The sequence below is a fragment of the Dermacentor variabilis genome, chromosome 7 (genome assembly GCF_050947875.1).
Source record: "Dermacentor variabilis isolate Ectoservices chromosome 7, ASM5094787v1, whole genome shotgun sequence".
Lineage (NCBI taxonomy): Eukaryota > Metazoa > Arthropoda > Arachnida > Ixodida > Ixodidae > Dermacentor > Dermacentor variabilis.
The window spans coordinates 135,417,229-135,430,263 of NC_134574.1; the positions used below are offsets into that span (position 1 = coordinate 135,417,229).

The following is a 13,035-nucleotide window of genomic DNA, read 5'->3' on the forward strand; positions in this document are numbered from 1 at the left end:
AAACCACTGGGTGGCAATAATTGGGCTGTGAATGTTTGGGGCGGGGTATCGAGGGATAGGGGCGTGGCCCCGTTGCTCCGACCAAGCGTCTAGACTCAAATGAGGTGCTATGCACCATCGACTCCGCCAATGTACGGTTACCTTATGTGTTACAGTTCCACCTCGTATTTCTATGTGTAATTCCTAGTAAAAAGTTGTAAACGAAGAGTTTCTTTAAGCTTCATCTCTGCCTCCTTCCATCTATTCCAAGCCCCAAGCAAACTTATCGTCGCTATCCTTAGCAGGAGTACTCTCGCTTGCATAGAACGTCTCTGGCGGTCCCGCACGCCAATAGGAGAAGTAACACCCCTACCCTCGTGGGGGAGGAAGAAGAACCTGATTTTTACTAGTCGTTTAAACATTGCTCCACTGTTGACAACAAAAATCATCCCAATGAATTCTTCTCGCTGCGCGTTAGCATGATATCTTGACATGCTTTTATGCAACGAGAAATTGAAAAGAGCGGTCTTGGCTTTCGCCTTTACCAAGTTATCTTGTCTATCAAAACGGTGTTCGAGCTGATTGCTAATATTTATTACTAGATTGCGAATCGAAACTTCTAAATATCACCGCACGTTCTGCTGTAGTTTAACAGTGTGAAGGCGGAAGATGTTCCAGCAAAAAATAGCACATTCAAGACGACTGTCGTAGTTACCGTCTCTGAGTCATTAGTTTCGCTTACGTCTTTGCATACTTGCGATATCCGCACAACACAATGTATGCACTCGAAGCCAATAGGGTGGCACGTATATATGCGGCACGCAAGTGCCTATGAAAAGGTGCTTCTTTTAATACATTCCTCCCTTTGTTTAGAGAGCCCGCCCCACTTTATTTTCACCAAAATTACCAGCACCGTGACTATTCTTATAGAAATGCTTGGGTTGGATATTTTCCAATAGGCTTTGCACTTTCTCTGGTAAAAGTTCGGCGTATTAGACGATGCGTATTATCGAATAAGTAATCGCTCGTGAATAATTATGTGTGGTTAGAGTAACTAAATTAGCGGTTTCAGTGGGAAGTTATCATCACCGAAGGAATCCTTTACACCAAGTTTGTTGGTCAACATTACGTGACTCCTCGTCAATCGCTCAAGCAACGGGATTAATATGTATGCACGCTCCCATTTGTCTAATATATTTTCATTATTCCTACAGTTCCCTAGAAGCCTGGTAAGAGCATTTACTTGATTAAAGTCGCATAGTCGAAACATCGTTTCTTTTTCAATAGTTGGCACAAGCTAGCTTAAATATCATGTATATAATTAAGCCTCTCCAACAATATCCTCAAATGAACGGACCAACGCCTTCGCCAGCATGTACCTGCGAAAACGAAAAAAAAAGATCAAGATGAATGAAATGTAACGATTGCTCCTGCATACAGGTGTATAACTCGGGATCGACAACGACAGCGAACACAGAGAGCGCGAACCCCATCAAAGCATGGGGCTTATAACTGAGTCCTAAAGATACCGCGTCTTTACCGGCACTAGTGATCACTGTGAGGACAACTGCGCATGAATTCTATTAGAATATGCTCTTTATTGCTTCATGCTTTTAGTTTGACCACAGCAGAAATTCTCGCTCTAATGACGCATTTCACCGCAGCCACGACGGCTTCTGGCGGGGATATCGCGTACGTAATTGGATACAGCGTAGAAGACGCCAAACGACATATTAAGAAACGACGACCAAGGAAAAAGTGTCTTTTCGAGTCTTCTCGTTCGTTTACAGCGTTTTGCGTTTTATGCTTTAACCATGCACGTAGATCGCACTCTTTCACAATAACTTTTTTTTTCAGGCCACACAGCTCCTGTATCACACTAGGCGTGAATCACGTCAAATATTACGTAGGATTGTCTTTTTGTGAAAACACTGGAAGATGTATTTACCTTCCTTCTGGATGGTAAGAAGCATCCTTTTGGCAATAGAAGCAGGAGAATCAACTTTTTTTTCCCTCTTTGAACGCGAAAGAGCAGCTGCTTACCGCAGTATGAGAAATTATAACAATACTACAAGACACGCTTGCCGTTATATTCGCATGAAAAAACTCGCACAGGGCTTCGTCGTACACGTCAAGAACGCTACGGGGTTGAAAGTGTTATTGTGCACGAAAAGCTGTATGTTCTCCTATACCTCCTGCTCAAGGCAGTTGCACGGTGGAGCTTTCCATTAAACGCTGTGCGGGTATGAAATGCCTAACCACCTTTATGTTTTTCTTCCGAATGATACTTGTACAAGGTTAGTTATATGTTGTCCTAGATAAACTGTATATTTACGTGCGAAGCAGTGCTACTTGTATCTAAAGCTTCAAACGTTTTCGTTGGTTTCGTAAGCAATGTTTCTTCTATCTTCAGCCGTCTTCCCCGGGAGGTATTGCCAGGAAATTGGCCGAGAGAGGACAACCATTTCCTTATATGTTTATTGACCTTCTGTCATGTGTTCGTCTATAACTTAACTTGTTGTTCTGGCTAAAAATACCGCTGAAGTTATTGCTATCTACTTCTTCGTGTAAAAAAAAAAGTTAAGTTCATTTCAAAAGGTGTTTTCAAGAGCCAGTGTAGTACGCACGATTGCTTCAGTTTAATCAGTGTTGTCAGGCACGTTAAGCATATCACATGCCAGGGGAAGGGACTGTAATGAACATTGCAAGTCTGAATCCTTCTACAAAACGTTTTTTCATCATTACACAACAGTCCAGGTGACAAAGCCACAAAGCTGTTACCAGTAAGAGCCTTTGCAGTTGCAACAGCCCCTTGTATCTTACTATGCTGAATTTAACGTTTGGCTTGAAGCTGCTATGACAAGTAGTTCTAGTGTAAAAAGTTTTTTTTTCTTTTTTGACGACTTCTGCTGCTTCCCAGTGTCGATTGGTAATTGGGCGAGTGGATGCCGGCATCTTCGAGAGAGTGCAAAATAGAGGGACGTAAAGAAGGGGAGACAAAATAGCGCCAAGTGTAACATGTTACCTTTCTTTTCTGCTTATAATACAAGAACCTACACAGCTCATTTAGATACAGAAAGCCAACCAACTGCGTTAAGAAAATGGCGCACCATTACATGATGATTATAGATAGATTATTGCAGTGCAATTTAGTGCTAAGTAAATTTTTTTCATAGCACCCAATTTGCTATAGGCTATCGAATAAAAAGCTCAACCAAGCCCCCTCCCCCTGCCCAAGACGTTTCGTTAACATTTAAATATGGTCCTAATATAATGGTGTTATATTGATCGCACGTGTTCAGCCTACATAATATTGCTTCAATTACTGCGCTATAAACACGTTCCTAGCGACCATCAAAACTGGAAACAAATATTGTTATGTGAACCATAAGAATATTAATACTTCTACGCTGACCACAGCTTGGCGGTGTAAGAAAGTTCCGTGACAGCATGATTCATTAAAATAATCCTGCGGCGCTATAACGTAAAACTATTCAAAACTTTTCTATTCCAATTTTCCTATCAGCCCTCCACGATTGGTCAAAAACTTTTTTCAACCACCCTCACTTCGCCTGTCTGTCACCCGACGTCACAAAAACCGCGATACCTCCCCATCTGATATGATGTGTACACACTGATTATGCAGGATCTGATAGAAAAAATAAAAATAGTTATTTCTGATTCGACACCTTTTCGCCATTAGCCCTCGGCTATTGGTAAAACGTTTTCGGGCTGTACCCACTTCACCTGTCTGTCACGCGACATCCCAAAACCACAAGAACTCACCGCGTCAAAATGACGTGTACGCGATAAAGATGCCTTAATATGCCGAACAAAACTGAATTTTCTTCGGAATAGCCACAGGCTGCCCCGTTCCGAAAGGAATAAAAGATGGCTGCCGCCGATCGCTCAGACGCAGGCTACTCGCACCTGCCGGAGAGCATGATTATATTTGCGTATAATAAAACTTCTTGCGTGGCCGTGTAATGTTTTCGAGCACTTTCAGCACGTTGACCCCCTCATTCTGCCAACTCTTCTTTGCTGATGGTCTGTTTTAGTGTCATTCTTGAGTTTCCGTTGCATGCCGCCACGATTTTTGACGAGCCACCGCAAGCTAAGTAAGGGAAAGCCGACCAATCGTAGACGCCGGCACCACCCTCTTCATCCGGTTATCGACTTTCAGTGCAGTGGCTCGGCCCCGTCGAATCCCTCTCCACTTAAGCGTTCTCCTCGCCTCTTGTCAGCCAATTAGATACGACAAGCCACTCACTGTAGGCAATGTTATTCGTTTTTCAAGCAAACAAAAGTGACCTCCTATAAACAAGGAGAGCGTTTGATTGGTCTGTTCAGACAAGCCTGTGGGTAACCGCCCGGTGCTTGCGTTGGTGGTTACGCAAATTTGACGTCAGAAGATTGGAATAGAAACATATTGGAATAGTTTTACGTTATAGGGCCCCTGGTTTTTTATGCTTGCCGCCCATGTAGCGAGCACGGTGCATGACGTCGTTAATTTACAAATTTCCCGAATTTTCCCTCAGCGCGGCCACCTTTATTCTCGCATTCTCCCAATCGGCTCAGCCCAACAGGCTCCTTAAACACATCGGGCATCTTTTTGTGTTTGTTTGTTTTTGTTGAGGTTGTCTACAAGTACACAGGCCACACCGCACCACTTTTCACGTAATGTTTCGTCGACCGTTTCTGTACAGTCTATGCTTTCGCATCCATGTACAAAACTTTTTAAACACTTTAGAAATGTAGGAGCAGGTTGTCTCTGATGTAACATAACGTGACCTAATACGTGACATACCATGCTTTGGGAGCAGGTAGAAGATATTCCTGAGATCAAAAGTTATACCCGAGGGCTCCCTAACAGTGAGTGGCCCTCGTAAGCGACTGTGCCTTTTAGGAAAGTTAAACCCGACCCTCTTTTGCAGAGTGTATTTTATGATACAGCCGATCAATCTCGTGGAACTGTTGCTTTTGTAACAAAACTGTTTGCTTTGGCTTTGCCAATCAGACTAATTCTGAACCTTGTACCAAATATTTGTCTATCCGACGACATTTTGACGAGTTGCTAACTATGAAGTAGTAGTTTGCCATTAGAAAACATTACTTTAGGAATGACAATTTATTCGCCTAGTCACCGTGGTCCCATTTCGCATGGCGCAACTTTCAGCATTTTTCAGAAAGCCGCAAGTCAAGAACGCCACAGTGCCACTGATATGTCACATGTCACCGTACGGTGGCAACGACTGTAGGCCAGCAGGGGACCTCTGGTATTATGACCTTGCTCATCAATCTTGCAAAATGCTCAGCACAGGTTCGTGCAGCTCTAGCAGCAACCGCTTCCAGACAATCGCCAAGTGCCAGCAAATATGCCAACGTGAGTATGCGGTATAATGTATGCTTCACCTCGCCAGCACTGTATAGCCAATTCTCGCAAGTTTGATGGAATCACGCGAGAAAAGCATCTTACCTTGCAGAAATGTTTTTTCAGTTAGTTCGTTGTTTCCAGTGGTCTCAGCGGCATTAGTAATGTAATCAACATGTTTCCTGTCTTTTGCACTTGGCTTGATTTTAACGCGACAGCACTAAAGACCCCGTTTCGCAGAAAATCTGCCGTCCCACGTCGGCATCCAGCGTCTGGCGTCGGACGTTGTTTGTGCAAAAAGATTTTCGAAACACGCATACCCAGGCCGTTCATGTGACGCAAGGAATTCAACTACTTGAATATGTCAAGGTAAAATACGCAGAAAAATTTTAAACTACGACTTACACACAGTATACAGACATGACAGCTCGGATTGTAATCTGAATATACGAGAAAGCATGATTCTGTTACGCGAAAACTCAAACAAACCCCTTTTCCAGCGTTTCTACAATGCACAGACAGGAAATGGCGTCCGCCATTTGCGCACGCCGACGCGTAAATATCTGAGTCAACGGAGCGGCGCGCCTACTTCTTTCCAACACATCCAGATGGCGCTCGCCTCAGCCGAATCACGGCCCTTGCAAGAGGCCGCCTTTCTACCAGGAAGCCCACCTTTGTGCATAGCGTTCGCCACGAGCGTTTCCCGGTAGGCATTGGAGTTTCATCCGCTGCAGTTGCCGGGAAGCGTAAGAAGCAGTCAGGGATTTTGAATGCTTTCACGTTCCACCCTTAAAAGCGAAGGTTAAGCGTCCGCCAAGTTTTATTTGTTTTCCCGTGTTTGCACATCACGGATGATTTGTTAGATTTGCTGTGAAGGCTGACAGTCACTGGAGTGAATCTATATTGTTGAACGGCCGTTGAACTCTTTGGTTGCTTACATAGGAAGAAAAGAAGCTGATTATGTTCTAGAGCGGGCACGTGCAGAAACAACATAAAGTGAATTGCAAGGGCGATGAGACATGTAAACGGCAGGTGCCCTGTAAGGCTCACGATTATGTGCATAATGAAATACCTATTCGAAAGGCAAAGTGTTCAATAAAGCACAAGGCGGCGAAACGACTAAGGAAATGAATAGCATTGCAATTTTACTGCTGAAGCACTGAGGTAATAAGAAAATTAAAATTTTATGAAGCTTGCAGTGTGTTTTTCCACTGATTCAAGATCGTTAATGAGACCAGCTTTTGGTATATTTCATTCTTGGGGGCTCGTATTCTAGTCTTTATCACACTAATGGTACATAAGAAAGAAATTTTAGACAAAGCAGTCCGTGGCGCAGATGACGTTAAGAAAGCTCAACGATTTCACAGTTGCTGAGAGGATGTGAGGCTAATTTTGCTCAGTGACAGATCGGTAGGTAAGGTAATGGCACAATATTAGAAGGTACATACCGATTCAAGTTGTGCGTTAGCGATCTCTTAAGGAAAACAAAATGGGTTTCAGGGGTGACTTTAGGACATAGCTTTGCGTTTAGTACAGCCTAAAGGTCACGAAGCAAGCACAACACCATTTGGATACAGTCGAGGACTTCATTACAGGCGGTTTTTTCTGTCCAGTTAGTTATGGTACTCTAAACAACACAGTGTCAGTCAACACGAGACTATTGTGAGATAAATTCTGAGGCAGGTCGTTATTATATGCTAAGAATAAGGGGCAGTTGAGGACTGAACCTTTGCGTACACCAAGTAACACTAAAATTTGTATACATAAATTGGTAAACATTGACACTAGCTGGGAACCATTAGTCAAAAGCTCGTTTACCCACGCTGGCAAGATAGGGTGTAACCAAAGGAAGGATAATTTAGGCATTAGGCGTTGTTGTGGCATCTTAATGAAAGCCTTAGCAACGTCAAACAAATCGCATCTGTCTGAGAGGTAAAGTACAGATAAACATTGAGGTCATGCCTGAAGATGGCAAGCTGCGTCTCGTAGAGGAACCACTGCAAAAGCCAGGCTTGTAGGAATGAAAAAAAGTCCGTGCAATGGAGAATAGTCAGAACGTAAGAGTGTAATACCAGTTCCTGGAGCTTGCAAATTACCCTGGTTATATAGACTTGCTGATATATTATAGGCCAGTTCTTATTACCAGATTTTAAGATGGGAACGGCCTTTGCCACTTTGCCACCGTCGGTATGTTTGCGAATTCCCGGCCTGTGATCAAACAGATGGAATAGGGCCCGGTCATTTTGACTATCAAAGTTCCATGGAAGATTTACTTTGTTTCGAGGCAAAAATAGACTTAGACGCAATAGAGAATTCGTATTACAACCGAAATGAAGTTTTAGTAAAATAACTCAAACCACTTTCGCGATGACTTCTACTTCGCTATTAATGAATAGCCACTGCACTGACTTCATTTCTCTAATGTTGGAAAAATTTCCTATTTAAATAAATGTGACCGTGCCTACCGAACAAACATGGCGGGAGGGCAGCTTCGTAAAGAGAGGGTCGTAAGGTGGACAAGCACCGAGACAATTTCGGGAGTCACTGTGATAGCACAGCGAACAAAATAGTTTCGGCAAATGCTACCTTGTCTCGAACTTTAGGTTATATTCGGGGCTGTCTATCTATGTTTCTGAGTAAGCTTGTTTGTGTTTAACGGTTTTCCCGCCTACCTGGGTCACTATGTAATCCATGGTCGAATAGCTAGCGCATCATGCTGCTCTACAGAAGGAACAGGGCTTAAAACCAACAGTCGAAACAACTTGTGTGGCTGAGTAGTCAGAAATGTGTACATATGTGCCGCTAATAAACAAGCCTCTGACGCCAACGTAGGTCAGTGTAGATGCGGAACTGGGTACGTAGGACTCTCCAGTAAAGTTTCTTGGCACCGACTAAGAGCATTCGGTATTTGCCACTTGCGATGTTCAGGGCGTAAACGAACCTTCTTGATGTCAACTTCGGTCACATGGTATGTAGCAAACGTGTGCGCTGTTAGACAATGACGAAAAAGATCCCTGAGATCTTGCCGAAGATGAGCGTAGGAAAGCAACCCGTCGTTTTAGGAGGCTGCTCCACAAGTAGACTGGCTTTGCGCCGCTTTTCAATGAACGTCGTTCATGTCAACTCTTTAGCAAGCTGCGGTGTGAATGCACTGGGTGTGAGCTGCTGTTTGACAAACTTCTCGCTAACTTGTATCCATGTGTTTGCGTCACTAAGTGTGCTGCAAGCGCGGCGACTTTTGACAGTGTTCGCAGGCACTGGTGTGCCAAGCTTCTCATCTTGGAGTCCACGCGCGTACTTCTCGGCAGCGCGGTTCGATGACTCAGCGTGTCCATTAATAAGCCCGACGCGTTTGAGAACGCATGACGCGTTTTGGAGGACATGCGTGGGTTTCTAGGTGGCACCTCTCGATGGCGCCGTGTGTATTTAGGAGAGCGCGAAAAAATGGTCGCGCTTCAGTGCATGCCTCACATGTAAGTGGCGTCGACGGTGGCTATACATTTTGTCGCAACATTCAGTTAATGCTAAGCGCAATGTTGTCGACAGTAATCATGAGATAGAGCCTACCGGAATATTTAGAATGTTTTCCACGCCATTGTATTCGTGCCATCGTCGTCACGTGGTCATTTTACGATTGCATCACTTCAGTAACACGGTCAGACTTTCCTCACATAATCTTCGTCTTACTGAGTTGATTGATCGATCGGCCTCATTTCGTGTTCCTAATTCTACAGTAATCATCCTGTCGTGATTCACTCACAAATATGCCGCCGTTGGGATGCCATCGCAGTAGTGGCGTCGTCGTCACGTAGTCGCTATCAGGGATCCATTGCCATACCCTCGTCACCATGCCTTCGTCGTCATTGCAGCTGCGTCATACACGCCGTCGGCACCTAATTCTCGTCATATACTCGTGGCCATCTCGTTGTCGTGTCGTTGTCGTCACACTCTCAGCGTCGTGTGATTATTACACAAAACGAAAATCTCCATCATCTGCTCGCATCTTATTCCGACAGTTTTGACATTGACGATCCGCCTTTGGGACAAACCTCCCTTGTGCAGCATCACATCCATTCCGGCGATGCACCGCCTATTCACAGACGGGCCTCTTGCGCGCCTCACGCCGATCGCCGAGTGGTACAAAAGGAGGTTGATAAGATGCTTACCAAGGGCATTATTGAACCATTGTCGAGTCCGTGAACTTCTCCTGCTACCTTGGTAAAAAAGAAGCGTAACACTTGGAGATTCTGTATTGATTACCGACATCTAATGAAGAGAACAAAAAATTACCGACGATTACGTTACTTCCTCATGCGAAGTTTGAGCGCAGCAAATAAGCTGTTTCACCTTTTCGATAGATTGAGGCAAAGAAATCGAGCAACACATGTATGCGCTATCACAGAATTTTTTTTTCACACGTATTCCTTTAACAAAGACTCCACTAACAGTTCTTGACAGTCATGAAGGAAGCTTTGTGGTCGGAGAAATAGACTGATATATGTTCGACTTGGTACACCAATGCTTGATTCTCAAAGACGAGATCTATACAAGTGCCTCGCGAGGTTGTCACAGCCGTGGGACGCGTTACGAGCGAGAGGAACGGGATCTTCTCCCGCATAAGTGTTAGGAAATTGCTGTTTGTCTTTATGTCAAGCCGCCACCGATCTGGCTCTCTGATTGCCACCGCACAGGGCGAACGGCAGCGGCAATTTCGGCTCGGGCGGTGCACATATACAGATCCGCCGCCACCGATCTGGCTCTCTGATTGCCACCGCACAGGGGTTGCATGGGAGGAGGAGCGAAGAAAGGAATTAAGTTCGAGCCGGCGCTTTGACAACCGGAGACTCGCAGGAAGAGGGGGGAGGGGGGCGGCGTGTACACCCAGCGGCAAACGATGGGGGCAGAAGCGCGCGCAGCAAGCGGACAACACGATAAAGGGAGGAGGGAAGAGATAGCAGCGACTGACTGATGCCGCTGACGCCGATAGTGAGTCAACCCCAGCTGCGGAGTTGGTTTCAGGGACAACGAATAACCGGCGCGTCGGCAACTGAAGAGCACCCTATCCGCCACACAAGAACAGGGGGGGGGGGACCCTTTCCTCCTCTTTCTGCATGGCGGCGACGGTGTTCTATGCAGTCACGTTATCTTGACTCTCTAGCGGCGTCAGCGGCATCCAGCGGTATCAGTCGGTCGCTGCTAGCGCTGGGGGGATGAAAGGGGGGCGGAGCTGGTTACGAGGCCGACGACGACGACGACGCGAAACCCAGGAACGGACGCCAAAGAGCTGCGCTCTAAAAAGGATGTCTATTCACTGCCACTTACAGACGAATCGTTGGATTGCCTACGTGGTGCGCCGTACTTTTCATGAATAGACGTGCGCTCCGGTTACTGGCAGATTGCCGTCGATGTCATGGACCCTAAGAAGACCACAGTTGTTACGCAGATGGCCTTTATCAGTTTCGAGTCAGGCCATACGGCTTGTGTAATGCTCCAGCCAAATTAGAGCGCATTATGAAGAAGCTCTTGCACACGTTTAAGCGGTCTATCTGCCTTTGTTACCTCGACGACGCCATCGTGTTCTCACCGAATTCTGCGACACAATTTAAATGCCTTTCGTCTAATATTTCTGCCTTCCGTTCAGGCTGGGCTAGAATTGATTTCTTGGAAGTGCCACTTTTGTCACCACCAAATTACTATACTCAATCATCTCGTCGACTCGTCGGGTGCCCACCTCGGTCCCACAAAATTTTATGCTGTTCTGGATTTTCTTTTACCGACATGTGCCAAAGACATAGGTAGCTTTGTAGACTTGTGCTCCCATTTTCGTCGATCTGTAAGAAATTTAGGGTACATTGCTCGGCTTCTCATTGCACTTCTCAAGACAGGCGCCCACACTTCATGAACTCCTGACCAAGCTGCTGCCTTCAAACGCCTTGTCACCCTGCTCACTACCCTGCAAATTCTTGCTTACTTCGACCCATGTGGCCCGACAGATGTCTGTACAGATGCTAGTTGCTATGCAATTGACGCTGTTTCCGCTCAACGTCAAGGTGGAAATGACAGACCAAATCGCCTGCTTTCGCACGCTGAACTCTACTACTTCATTACAGAGCACGAGTGCTCCACAGTCATATGGGTAGTAAGAAAATTGCGGCCGTACTAATACGGCAGAGCTTGCGCTGTTGCAACGTATCTTCACGCTCTTTGTTGGTTCTCGCCATTTAAAGATCCAACGGGTCGCTTACGTTGCTGGGGACTACGTCCTCTAGATTTCACCAACACATTTATTTGCAATTCTGGTAGGCTACACCAGGATGCAGGTTGCTTGTCTCATCCCGCCGTCGACACTACGGTCTCCAATGGTGCACCTGCTGGAATATTAACTCTTCGACTTGCTCCACATCAGCGAGGAGCAAGACCATGGTAAACTTCGTGCGACCTCATCAGCCGTCTCATTTCTGGCCTGACAGACTCCTCGCTTAGCATCTCATAGTGCCGAAGATGCGCCCACAATGACATAAACAGCTCATAGTCGTTCCCTCTCATCTGCTCGCGAGTATACTAGCGCAGCTCCATGATGTCCTCATTGCTGCCCACCTCGGTATTTCTAGGCCATACGACCGTGTCCGGTGACATATTTTTCTGGTCTGGACTTCAACCTACCGCGCGACGTTACCTCGCTGATTTCTTCCGGCTGGAGCCCTCCAGCCAATTCTTATACACACCGAGCTGTTTTAACGTGTTGGCCTAGACCTCTTGGGCTTTTTTCCTGGCTCCAGAGCTGGAAATAATTATATTGCCGTTGCCACAGATTATTGAACCCACGGCGCCTTCACACAAGCTATCCAGACCTGTTGTGCTACCGACGTCGCAGGTTTCCTGCTCCAAGACGTCATGTTACACCATGGAGCTCCTCACCAGCTTCTCACCGGCAAGAGGCCGGTACTTTTTAGGTAGGATTATCGAAGATCTACTTCGCTTTTGTGCCACGAAACACAAGGTAACTACAACAACCACATTTCTACAAATGGCCTCACTGCACGCCTGGACGGGACAGTTACCGATATACTGTAGAAGGTCAAAAAAACCAATTTTAAATTTTCACTCCGCACATTCCAAGGTGGTAAGAAAGAGCATTGCGTTTTCGGGTCTACTTTCCGCACTTTCGAAATCGTTTTTTCACAAGACGTCTGAGAGTTTCTTAAAACAACTGCAGCATTTGAGAGCGGCAGGTTTTCGAGAGGATGCTATCCGCATGACAGTACAGAAGCTTGTTAAGCGTGTAAAATTAGGAGCACCCACAAGAATGAACAATCCAGAGCCTGCCGACAAGAAGAAAAAACTGGTTGTAATTCCATATGTGCATAAATTATGACACAATCTCAGGAATGTAGCAGGCAGATTTGGTATAAAGGTTATTTTTTCTGCCCCTAACAAGTTGATCAAAATTTGTGGTAAGATCAATAGGATATTGGCCCAGGCTGCCTCCACTCATGCTGGGAAAGGCTGTATTGTTAAGCACACTTCCCCGTTTGTGCACTGTAGAATGGGAGTTGTTTACGAGCTTCCAATTTCCTGCGGTCACGTATACATCTGTCAAACAGGTCGTTGCGTCAATATTAGATTGTCTGAACATAGGCACTCACCAACGGGTAATGCCTACTCGCATGCCCCGCGGCATTGCT

At 45.7% G+C, this 13,035-nt stretch overlaps 1 protein-coding gene across 4 annotated transcripts in view; it reads left to right on the plus strand.

Annotated features, from left to right (window-relative positions):
* Window positions 1-2,115: 2,115 nt before the first annotated feature.
* Window positions 2,116-13,035, plus strand: part of LOC142587153 (amblin-like) — a 39,190-nt gene continuing 28,270 nt past the window's right edge. For 2 of the 4 annotated variants that reach the window (XM_075698043.1, XM_075698044.1), the window contains exons 1-2: window positions 2,116-2,222; window positions 5,156-5,362. In XM_075698043.1, coding sequence (XP_075554158.1) covers window positions 5,261-5,362 — 102 coding nt within the window. In that variant the 5' untranslated portion in view covers window positions 2,116-2,222; window positions 5,156-5,260. Of the gene's footprint in view, window positions 2,277-5,155; window positions 5,363-13,035 lie in introns of all 4 variants that reach the window. The other 2 variants (XM_075698042.1, XM_075698041.1) reach the window with 2 other exon arrangements.